The 12,525-nt window shown below is 45.5% G+C and overlaps 1 protein-coding gene across 1 annotated transcript in view; it reads left to right on the forward strand.

The window, feature by feature from the left end:
- The window catches only part of LOC139371421 (protein phosphatase 1 regulatory inhibitor subunit 16B-like), a 155,856-nt gene that overhangs the window by 127,805 nt on the left and 15,526 nt on the right, over positions 1–12,525 (forward strand). The window contains exons 5-8 of the mRNA XM_071111821.1: positions 1,704–1,807; positions 3,900–4,024; positions 8,699–8,824; positions 10,723–10,798. Coding sequence (XP_070967922.1) covers positions 1,704–1,807; positions 3,900–4,024; positions 8,699–8,824; positions 10,723–10,798 — 431 coding nt within the window. The remainder of the gene's footprint in view (positions 1–1,703; positions 1,808–3,899; positions 4,025–8,698; positions 8,825–10,722; positions 10,799–12,525) is intronic.

Here is a 12,525-nt window from a genome sequence, read left to right on the forward strand (position 1 = left end):
ACTCTCCCTGCTTGAATTGTGAACTGCCGTGGTGCAGTGGTTCTAAACACTGCTCTGTGGCTCTGATCTTTGTGAGTTTGAGCTCAGTGGTGTGCTATCTCACGGTTGGGGATGGTGTTCTTCAGCTTGCAAGCCTCCCCCTATTTCCTCCAAACATAACGATGGTCATTATGGCGAAACAGTTCTATTTTTGTTTCATCAGACTAGAGGACATTTCTCGAAAAAGTACGACCTTTGTCCCCATGTGCATTTGCAAACTGTAGTCTGGCTTTTTTATGGCGGTTTTGGAGCAGTGGCCTCTTCCTTGCTGAGCGGCCTTTCAGGTTATGTCGATATAGGACTCGTTTTACTGTGGATATAGATACTTTTGTACCTGTTTCCTCCAGCATCTTCACAAGGTCCTTTACTGTCGTTCTGGGATTGATTTGCACTTTTCGCACAAAATAACGTACATCTCTAGGAGACAGAATGTGTCTCCTTCCTGAGCGGTATGACGACTGCGTGGTCCCATGGTGTTTATACTTGCGTACCATTGTTTTTAAGGATGAAAGTGGTACCTTCAGGCGTTTGGAATTTGTTCCCAAGGATGAACCAGACTTGTGAAGGTCTACAATTTTTTTCTGAGGTTTTGGCTGATTTATTTTGATTTTCCCATGATGTCAATCAAAGAGGCACTGAGTTTGAAGGTAGACGTTGAATTTTCCAAGCTGTTTAAAGGCACAGTCAACTTAGTGTATGTAAACTTCTGACCCACTGGAATTGTGATACAGTGAGTTATAAGTGAAATAATCTGTCTGTAAACAATTGTTGGAAAAATTACTTGTGTCATGCACAAAGTAGATGTCCTTACCGACTTACCAAAACTATAGTTTGTTAACAAGACATTTGTGGAGTGGTTGAAAAACGAGTTTTAATGACTCCAACCTAAGTGTATGTAAACTTCCAACTTCAACTGTATATAACCAGTTTTTAAAAAAACGGATTAAAGAACACCTTACTGCACAAAGGGGACTGTCTTGTATTGTAACGTGCACTGTACTACAGTTTGTACTAGCCCTAGATGTTGTGTGAATCTATGTCTTATGTTGTGTTTCATGTGGACCCCAAGAAGAGTAGGTGATGCTTTACCAGCGGCTAATGGGGATCCTAAAACATACCATAACTATTACCTAACGTTAGCCATTTTAAATGTACTAATAAATACCATAACTATTACCTAACGTTGGCCATTTTAAATGTACTAATAAATACCATAACTATTACCTAACGTTGGCCATTTTAAATGTTTTATTCAATGGAGTAAGTACTTCCCAAGGAATCCCGGACAAACCCCCAAATAATAAATAATACTTTTTATACATGACCACAATCTGTTTTAATTGCTTCATTATCAACATTTGCTTCATTAACAACATTTGCTTCATTAACAACATTTGCTTCATTAACAACATTTGCTTCATTATCAATATACTTTGTATCCCTTATTTACTCAAGTGTTTCCTTTATTTTGTCAGTTACCTGTTTATGATCTGGTTTTAGTCCTCATCATGGATGTTTCTGTTCATTCTGTAGATCTTTATAAAAATGTATGACACTTAAACACGAGAGAGTCCACTGGAAATGGAACCCATGACCTTTAGGGTTGGTAGCGCCACGCTTTTACCGACTGAGCCACGCTTATATTTACCTCTCATGTGACACAGTGGAGCGGATCTGTTAACGGTGAACTCTGACGGCAACATGCCCTATGACTTGTGTGAAGATGACCCAACACTGGACATCATCGAGACCGCCATGGCCAACAGAGGTGAGCAACACATTGATGTATTAGTGAGTCTAATTGAAGTAGGAATGTCTTTGTCGAGGGACGCCTGACACTGGCCCGAAGCCGTCATGGTTGACTGAACCATCACTACCTTTAGACACCTTCATCTAAATGAGCAATACTAGTTTGAGGTGTAGAAGTGTTCCGCTTCACGTTTGTACATATCTACATATAAGCCTACTTATTTTAAGTCAACCTCTCTAATCCAGTTGTTTGAATGTGTTAGTTAGAATTTGGTCCAGAAATGTACCCACATTTCTAATATATGTAAATAGTGTTTGATTAGTGAATGTCATGATGTAGTTATTTTGTTAGATACTTCTCCCTATTAGCTGAAATCTGATTTTTTTCAAAGCCATTTTTAGCTAGCTGTTCAGACCGAACATAGCATTGAATCATGGGAATTGGTTGAGCTATATAGACATTGCTTACACAGAGTTTCTAAACCCAGAGTCTTTCGGGAAAGCAGACCTGGCCAGGGGGTTTGGGGTTTAACAAGTCAATGAGAGAAGTGAAAAATTCTTCCTTAGTTGTTAATTTGATTGAAATATGAAGGTACAACCTGGATTTGAGCGAATGTCTTAAGCAGTCGTACATGTTATTACTCCAACCTCGTGAAAGTGACAAACTGACACGTTTTCAACTCTATATCGACAGAGTGCCTTTGATGGCCTGCACATGCGCAGTTCGGCGCGAGACGACCGTTAGACCCGATGAAGTGTTTCTGTGTATGAGTTTGGCTAGCCAACGTTGTCATAACATCGCCTACAAGTGTGATCGGGGATTTCTATTAGAGAAGCAGTTTATGCCTCTCTTCATACTGTACTTTCTTTGTTGCCTCTGTTCTAACTCATGGACACTAGAGAAGCTTAACCAAGTTGAATTCTTCCCAAAAGGTCGTTACAGTTGTACTCAGACAAAGACATGTTCCCGTCATCACAAGTATAAATACTCCACTTTAGACACTCATCCTTCTCTCCAATCCTTACATCTTCTGGTTCCACAGGAAGAGGGTAACAGGATAATATAACCATTATTTCTGTCTTCAGGGGATCTGACCTCCTGACCTCAACCCCTCCTTCACCTAATCCACAGATGTCCTCTCGTATCACCTATCGCATTCCCGTGACTCTCTCCCGTCCACCCAGCACATTCCACAGCCACCCTGTCTTTCTACAGATCTCACTCTTTTATATACTCTGTGTCTGATCTATCATGTCTTTAATATCTCAATGTTCAAAGTTTACCCAGAATCCAACACCTCCCTCAGAGGCACATGTTGCTAGGCAACCCTCCTGGACTTGCCCTGGTAGGCCCCGTCTAAAGCCAGTGTGAGAAACTTGCTCGCAAACGTTTGTGCTATGAAACTAAATAAATACTTCACTCTGAACCACAAAACTTATTTTCTAGCGTCATGATAGTGCCGTTAGACAAAGCGAGTAAAGTGAACTTCGTTTTATTGGAATTTGCAGCTGTTTCTAAGTAATGAATCGGATAGCTTTTGAAATAACTTACTCATCCTGTAATTGTCTTGACTTTTCTGTACGCCAGAGGAGATAAAGAAACACATTATTCATATTTATATACTGTCCTGGTTACGCAGCCACCATAGTCCCTGGAACCATGCTGGAACCATGCTGGAACCAAGCTGGAACCATGCTGAAACCATGCTGGAACCAAGCTGGAACCAAGCTGGAACCATGCTGGAACCATGCTGGAACCAAGCTGGAACCATGCTGGAACCATGCTGGAACCAAGCTGGAACCATGCTGGAACCAAGCTGGAACCATGCTGGAACCAAGCTGGAACCATGCTGGAACCAAGCTGGAACCATGCTGGAACCATACTGGAACCATGCTGGAACCAAGCTGGAACCAAGCTGGAACCATGCTGGAACCAAGCTGGAACCATGCTGGAACCAAGCTGGAACCATGCTGACAGTGCGGTTTATGTTGACCAGGTAGTGTGAACAGGGTATCGGTCTGTCTCAGTGTGACTGGCTGACTGACTGAGCGTCTGTCTCTGTTTGCCTGCCTAACTGACCAAAATCACTTCCTGTATGTTTGATTGACAGGCATCACCCAGGAGATGATCAATGATACCCGGGCGTCTGTAGAGAGGAGGATGATGGGAGATATCCAGGAGCTGCTGACGGAGGGAGAGGACGTCAACCACCATGATTCACAGGGAGCTACTCTGGTGAGTTTATAATATAATTAAGTAATAAGACCAGGGCATTTTGAAAGTATTCAGACCCCTTGACTTTTTCCACATTTGTTACATTACAGCCTTATTCTAAAATGGATTAAATAAATGTTTTCCCTCATCAATCTACACACAATACCCCATAATGACATCACAATACCCCATAATGACATCACAATCCCCCATAATGACATCACAATACCCCATAATGACATCACAATCCCCCATAATGACATAGGTTTTTAGAAATGTTTGCAAATGTATTAAAGATTAAAAAAACAGAAATACCTTCTTTACATAAGTATTCAGACCCTTTGCTATGAGACACAAAATTGAGTCTCAGGTGCATCCTGTTTCCATTGATCATCCTTGAGATGTTTCTACAACTTGATTGGAGTCCACCTGTGGTAAATTCAATTGATTGAACATGATTTGGAAAGGCACACACCTGTCTCTATAAGGTCCCACAGTTGACAGTGCATGTCAGAACAAAAACCAAGCCCAGAGGTCGAAGGAATTGTCCCTAGAGCTGAGACAGGATTGTGTCGAGCCACAGATCTGGGGAAGGGTACCATGTCTGCAGCATTGAAGGTCCCCAAGAACACAGTGGTCTCCATCATTCTTAAATGGAAGAAGTTTGAAACCACCAAGACTCTTCCTAGAGCTGGCTGCCTGGCCAAACTGAGCAATCGGGGGAGAAGGGCCTTGGTCAGGGAGGTGACCAAGAACCCGATGGTCACGCTGACAGAGCTCTAGAGTTCCTCTGTGGAGATGGGAGAACGTTCCAGAAGGACAACCATCTCTGCAGCACTCCACCAATCAGCCTTTATGGTAGAGTGGCCAGACGGAGTATGTAGAGTGGCCAGACGGAGTATGTAAAGTGGCCAGACGTAGTATGTAGAGTGGCCAGACGTAGTATGTAGAGTGGCCAGACGTAGTATGTAGAGTGGCCAGACGTAGTATGTAGAGTGGCCAGACAGAGTATGTAGAGTGGCCAGACAGAGTATGTAGAGTGGCCAGACGGAGTATGTAGAGTGGCCATATGTAGAGTGGCCAGACGTAGTATGTAGAGTGGCCAGACGGAGTATGTAGAGTGGCCAGACGGAGTATGTAGAGTGGCCAGACGGAGTATGTAGAGTGGCCAGACGGAGTATGTAGAGTGGCCAGACGGAGTATGTAGAGTGGCCAGACGGAGTACGTAGAGTGGCCAGACGGAGTATGTAGAGTGGCCAGACGTAGTATGTAGAGTGGCCAGACGTAGTATGTAGAGTGGCCAGACGGAGTATGTAGAGTGGCCAGACGGAGTATGTAGAGTGGCCAGACGGAGTATGTAGAGTGGCCAGACGGAGTATGTAGAGTTGCCAGACGTAGTATGTAGAGTGGCCAGACGGAGTATGTAGAGTGGCCAGACGTAGTATGTAGAGTGGCCAGACGGAGTATGTAGAGTGGCCAGACGGAGTATGTAGAGTGGCCAGACGTAGTATGTAGAGTGGCCAGACGGAGTATGTAGAGTGGCCAGACGGAGTATGTAGAGTGGCCAGACGGAGTATGTAGAGTGGCCAGACGTAGTATGTAGAGTGGCCAGACGGAGTATGTAGAGTGGCCAGACGGAGTATGTAGAGTGGCCAGACGGAGTATGTAGAGTGGCCAGACGGAGTATGTAGAGTGGCCAGACGTAGTATGTAGAGTGGCCAGACGGAGTATGTAGAGTGGCCAGACGTAGTATGTAGAGTGGCCAGACGGAGTATGTAGAGTGGCCAGACGGAGTATGTAGAGTGGCCAGACGGAGTATGTAGAGTGGCCAGACGGAGTATGTAGAGTTGCCAGACGTAGTATGTAGAGTGGCCAGACGTAGTATGTAGAGTGGCCAGACGGAGTATGTAGAGTGGCCAGACGGAGTATGTAGAGTGGCCAGACGGAGTATGTAGAGTGGCCAGACGGAGTACGTAGAGTGGCCAGACGGAGTATGTAGAGTGGCCAGACGGAGTATGCGGTTTGATATACCATGGCCGTCAGCCAATCAGCATTCAGGGCTCGAACCACATAGTTTATCATCATCAAACTATAGATTATTGAGTCCATACATACAACCTATAGGGAGACGGACACAGGGAGGGAGAGGACATCAACCACCACGACTCAGAAGGAGTTACTCTGGTGAGAGGGACATAGCCCCCAGAGTAGAAACACAAACTTTATTGTCCCTTTGTCTTGGACAACGACAAATCATATACGATGTACACTAGAGAGCCCACACAGATACAGGCTGGGGTACAGTTGTAGAACAGGCACCATCCAGACAGCATTCACAAGGCATAGGAGGCTCCACCACTTCTGTGTGATGCATTTCCATCTCAAGGTCGGGGCTTATGATATCGTAAATTGGTTGCAAGGATTTGTCACAATCTAATACAAACGCAATTGGGTAAGGTACGTTACACGATACTACCCCAAAAATAACTTTAGTAAGCTTCAAGATTTACTCCCAAACGCCGTGGTTGAAGAAGATTGTCCTGCAGCTTCTTGACTCTCTGTTAATCTGTGTTTGACGTATGATGCTAACAGTCAAATTAGAGCAACACAGAGAAAATCTAGACCTTTGGCAGAGAGGGACATTCAACTGGTATTATGGGCCCGTCCCAAACGGCACCCTATTTTCTATATAGTGCACTATAAAGGGTGCCATTTGGGACGGATATGTTATGTAAGATGTGTTAGTCTTCCAACACAGTTTAGCAGAGATTCATTATGATGTGGCATTATGTGACCTGCTCTTTGTCTTTCATTATGATGTGGCATTATGTGACCTGCTCTTTGTCTTTCATTATGATGTGGCATTATGTGACCTGCTCTTTGTCTTTCATTATGATGTGGCATTATGTGACCTGCTCTTTGTCTTTCATTATGATGTGGCATTATGTGACCTGCTCTTTGTCTTTCATTATGATGTGGCATTATGTGACCTGCTCTTTGTCTTTCATTATGATGTGGCATTATGTGACCTGCTCGTTGTCTTTCATTATGATGTGGCATTATGTGACCTGCTCTTTGTCTTTCATTATGATGTGGCATTATGTGACCTGCTCTTTGTCTTTCATTATGATGTGGCATTATGTGACCTGCTCTTTGTCTTTCATTATGATGTGGCATTATGTGACCTGCTCTTTGTCTTTCATTATGATGTGGCATTATGTGACCTGCTCTTTGTCTTTCGTTATGATGTGGCATTATGTGACCTGCTCTTTGTTCCAGTAGGAGCTGAAAGGAATGTCAAGTAAGTCATGTGATCTGAAAATAAATCATGGTTGAATAATGGTTTTCGGGTCAAAGGTCATATAACCAATCAATGGCCACACAACGTGGACTTGTATTAATGCATCTAGTTTACTGGGAAAGGTCACCCTTGCACAGACACAGACACAGACAGACAGACAGAGAAACAGACAGACAGACAGACAGAGACAGACAGAGAAACAGACAGACAGACAGACAGACAGACAAACAGACAGACAGACACAGACAGACAGATAGGCAGACACAGACAGAGAGAGAGACACACACAGACAGAGAGAGAGACACACACAGACAGAGATAGAGACAGACACAGACAGAGAGACACACACACAGACAGAGAGAGAGAGACACACAGACAGAGAGAGAGACACACACACAGACAGAGAAAGAGACACACACACAGACAGAGAAAGAGACACACACAGACAGAGAGAGAGACACACACACACAGACAGAGAGAGAGACACACACACAGACAGAGAGAGAGACACACACACAGACAGAGAGAGAGACACACACACAAACTCAGAGAGAGAGACACACACACAGACAGAGAGAGAGAGACACACACAGAGAGCCTGATTGAAGATGTAAAACTCTGAGACATCCTAGTGACTTACTACAGGCACACCAACAAGAGAGGCCAAGGGAGGCCAGGGATGAACTTTTTGGCTGACTCCCCTTTCACTTAGCCGGGATCTGTTAGGCTCATCCTCCATCCTCACTGAACCAGTCATTTAACAAGGCAGCCATCCAGTACTCCTAGAATTGAGCAGTTTGGAAAACAAGTCAACAGATTATTTTACTGTATCTAATTTATTTGAGTGAGATTCATGAGATCTGGCAGTGATTCATTCAGATTCCGTTTTTCTCTTGGCCCTGAAACAAGGTCATTTGATCTTAGCAATACAGATGAGAAGATGAGTTCACTCAAGGTTTATTTCTCAATTTAGTGGCCAGGCGTAAAGAGAGCATACATAAATCAACATACATTTTGCATCAGAGTTAGCTTCCTGCCGCGGTCCCATCCCAGCCTGTCTGGTAGATCTCTGAGTACACAAGGACAGGTAATGACACAAGAGAGTTCCAAGAAGGCATTATATATATACAAATAAGAGGTAGGGAATCCTTGCAAATAAAATTATTTGTTAAAGTAGCCAACACTCTATATCTCTCAAATTCAAATCTGAACCTGGAAGACCGTACCACTGCCCCCCCCCCCCCCCCCCTTCCCCTGTAATCAGGGACTGATTGGTTACAATGAATGTTCAGGAAGAAGAGAGAACTAGCAGTAGTCCTGGTAGAGTGAGATTGAAACACCCCTGCTCTGAAGTGACTCTGTTCCATTGGTCTCCTCTCCTGTCACTCATGCAGCTCCACATTGCAGCAGCTAACGGTTACGTCCAGGCTGCAGAGCTTCTGCTGGAGGGAGGGGCCAGGATGGACCTGAGAGACGCTGATGGATGGCAGCCGCTCCACGCTGCAGCCTGCTGGGGTCAGGTGAGGACACTAGTGAACACACACACACACCACACACACACACACACACACACACACACACACACACACACACACACACACACACGCACACACCACACACACACACACACACACACACACACACACGCACACACACCACACACGCACACACACCACACACACACACCACACACACACACACACACACACACACACACACACACACACACACACACACACACCACAAACACACACACACACACACACACGCACACACACACACCTGAAAGACACTGACAAATGGCAGCCACTCCACTCTGCAGCCTGCTGGGGTCAGGTGAGGTAATACACACACAAGGAGGGAACAGAAACACCCACGGGCGTACACACACACACACACACACTGCATCACAAGGTCACACACACACACACACACTGCTGCACAAGGTCACACACACACACACACTGCATCACAAGGTCAAACACACACACACAGGCCACATACACAAGGACAGACACACAGATTTAAAAAAAATAATTATTTTACCTTTATTTAACTAACCAAATCAGTTAAGAACAAATTCTTATTTTACAGTGACGGCCTACGCCGGCTAGGTTAGGTTAGGTTTTACTTGGTGTTCTCTCCCGTGTGCTGGTAACCGATGACAAGACAGAGGATTACGGTCTGGTTTAATGACGCTGAAGATTGACAGTACGGCCACGGAACAGCACAGTGTATGGGTTAGGGCACTTTAAGGCTTTGATTGGCAGCTTGTGATGACAGACAGACAGACAGACAGACAGACAGACAGACAGACAGACAGACAGACAGACAGCAGGACACTAGGAGAAAAGAGCACCTGACTATTAGGGAGTCAGCTAGCAGGACACTATGAGAAAAGAGCACCTGACTACCAGGGAGTCAGCTAGCAGGACACTATGAGAAAAGAGCACCTGACTACCAGGGAGTCAGCTAGCAGGACACTAGGAGAAAAGAGCACCTGACTACCAGGGAGTCAGCTAGCAGGACACTAGGAGAAAAGAGCACCTGACTACCAGGGAGTCAGCTAGCAGGACACTAGGAGAAAGGAGCACCTGACTACCAGGGAGTCAGCTAGCAGGACACTAGGAGAAAAGAGCACCTGACTGTTAGGGAGTCAGCTAGCAGGACACTAGGAGAAAAGAGCACCTGACTGTTAGGGAGTCAGCTAGCAGGACACTATGAGAAAAGAGCACCTGACTACCAGGGAGTCAGCTAGCAGGACACTAGGAGAAAAGAGGACCTGACTACCAGGGAGTCAGCTAGCAGGACACTAGGAGAAAAGAGCACCTGACTACCAGGGAGTCAGCTAGCAGGACACTAGGAGAAAAGAGCACCTGACTATTAGGGAGTCAGCTAGCAGGACACTAGGAGAAAGGAGCACCTGACTACCAGGGAGTCAGCTAGCAGGACACTAGGAGAAAAGAGCACCTGACTACCAGGGAGTCAGCTAGCAGGACACTAGGAGAAAAGAGCACCTGACCATTAGGGAGTCAGCTAGCAGGACACTAGGAGAAAAGAGCACCTGACTACCAGGGAGTCAGCTTGCAGGTTGAAAGTTGTCTTCTTGCCCATGCCCCAGCTGTCCATACTGTGCAGTGCTACTATAACTAGGAGAAGGTGAGGCTTGGTGTCGTCTATGATCGGACCAGGTCCATTCATCTCGGGGAGTTAACATCTTTATCCATCTCGAAGGACTGAGGACTCGGTGGACTGTATATTCTTTAGCCTATGTTGGACTTGATGTGCCCTTACCAGCACAAGGGAGAGAACTTGCTAAGTAAAACCTAACCTAAAGAATATACAGTCCACCAAGTCCTCACTTCCTGCAGATGATCGTGGATAGCCGTGTAAATACTGATAGTCTCTATGGTTCCAGATGCATGTAGCAGAGCTGCTGGTTTCTCACGGTGCCAGTCTCAATGCCAAGACCTTCCTAGAGGAGACTCCCATTGGTAAGTCTGCCCCAACACTAAAACCTACCTACCTTCCTAGAGGAGACTCCCATTGGTAAGTCTGCCCCAACACTAAAACCTACCTACCTTCCTAGAGGAGACTCCCATTGGTAAGTCTGCCCTAACACTAAAACCTACTTACCTTCCTACCTACGTAAGCCTAAACCTACCTACCTAACCCTACCTATCTACCTACCTACCTACCTACATAACCTTAAACCTACCTACCTAACCCTACCTACCTACCAAACCCTACCTACCTACCTACCACACCCTACATACCAAATCCTACCTACCTACCTACCTAACCCTTCCTACCTAACCCTAAACCCCTACCTACTTACCTACCTACCTACCTACCTACCTACCTACATAACCCTAAACCCTACCTACCTACAGTTGAAGTCGGAAGTTTACATACACTTAGGTTGGAGTCATTAAAACTAATTTTTCAACCACTCCACAAATTTCTTGTTAACAAACTATAGTTCTACTTTGTGCATGACACAAGTCATTTTCCAACAATTGTTTATAGACAGATCATTTCACTTATTATTGACTGTATCACAATTGACATAATTTGAGTCAATTGTAGGTGCACATGTGGATGTATTTCAAGGCCTACCTTCAAACTCCATGCCTCTTTGCTTGACATCATGGGAAAATCTAAAGAAATCAGCCAAGACCTCAGAAAATAAATTGTAGACCTCCACAAGTCTGGTTCATCCTTGGGAGCAATTTCCAAATGCCTGAAGGTACCATGTTCATCTGTACAAACAATAGTACGCAAGTATAAACACCATGGGACCATGCAGTCACAGGTATAAACACCATGGGACCACGCAGTCACAGGTATAAACACCATGGGACCACGCAGTCACAGGTATAAACACCATGGGACCACGCAGTCACAGGTATAAACACCATGGGACCACGCAGTCACAGGTATAAACACCATGGGACCACGCAGTCACAGGTATAAACACCATGGGACCACGCAGTCACAGGTATAAACACCATGGGACCACGCAGTCACAGGTATAAACACCATGGGACCACGCAGTCACAGGTATAAACACCATGGGACCACGCAGTCACAGGTATAAACACCATGGGACCACGCAGTCACAGGTATAAACACCATGGGACCATGCAGTCGCAGGTATAAACACCATGGGACCACGCAGTCGCAGGTATAAACACCATGGGACCACGCAGTCGCAGGTATAAACACCATGGGACCACGCAGTCACAGGTATAAACACCATGGGACCACGCAGTCACAGGTATAAACACCATGGGACCACGCAGTCACAGGTATAAACACCATGGGACCACGCAGTCGCAGGTATAAACACCATGGGACCACGCAGTCGCAGGTATAAACACCATGGGACCACGCAGTCACAGGTATAAACACCATGGGACCATGCAGTCACAGGTATAAACACCATGGGACCACGCAGTCACAGGTATAAACACCATGGGACCACGCAGTCACAGGTATAAACACCATGGGACCACGCAGTCACAGGTATAAACACCATGGGACCACGCAGTCACAGGTATAAACACCATGGGACCACGCAGTCACAGGTATAAACACCATGGGACCACGCAGTCACAGGTATAAACACCATGGGACCATGCAGTCACAGGTATAAACACCATGGGACCATGCAGTCACAGGTATAAACACCATGGGACCACGCAGTCACAGGTATAAA

Source organism: Oncorhynchus clarkii, chromosome 17, assembly GCF_045791955.1.
Source record: "Oncorhynchus clarkii lewisi isolate Uvic-CL-2024 chromosome 17, UVic_Ocla_1.0, whole genome shotgun sequence".
In the NCBI taxonomy this organism is placed as follows: Eukaryota; Metazoa; Chordata; class Actinopteri; order Salmoniformes; family Salmonidae; genus Oncorhynchus; species Oncorhynchus clarkii.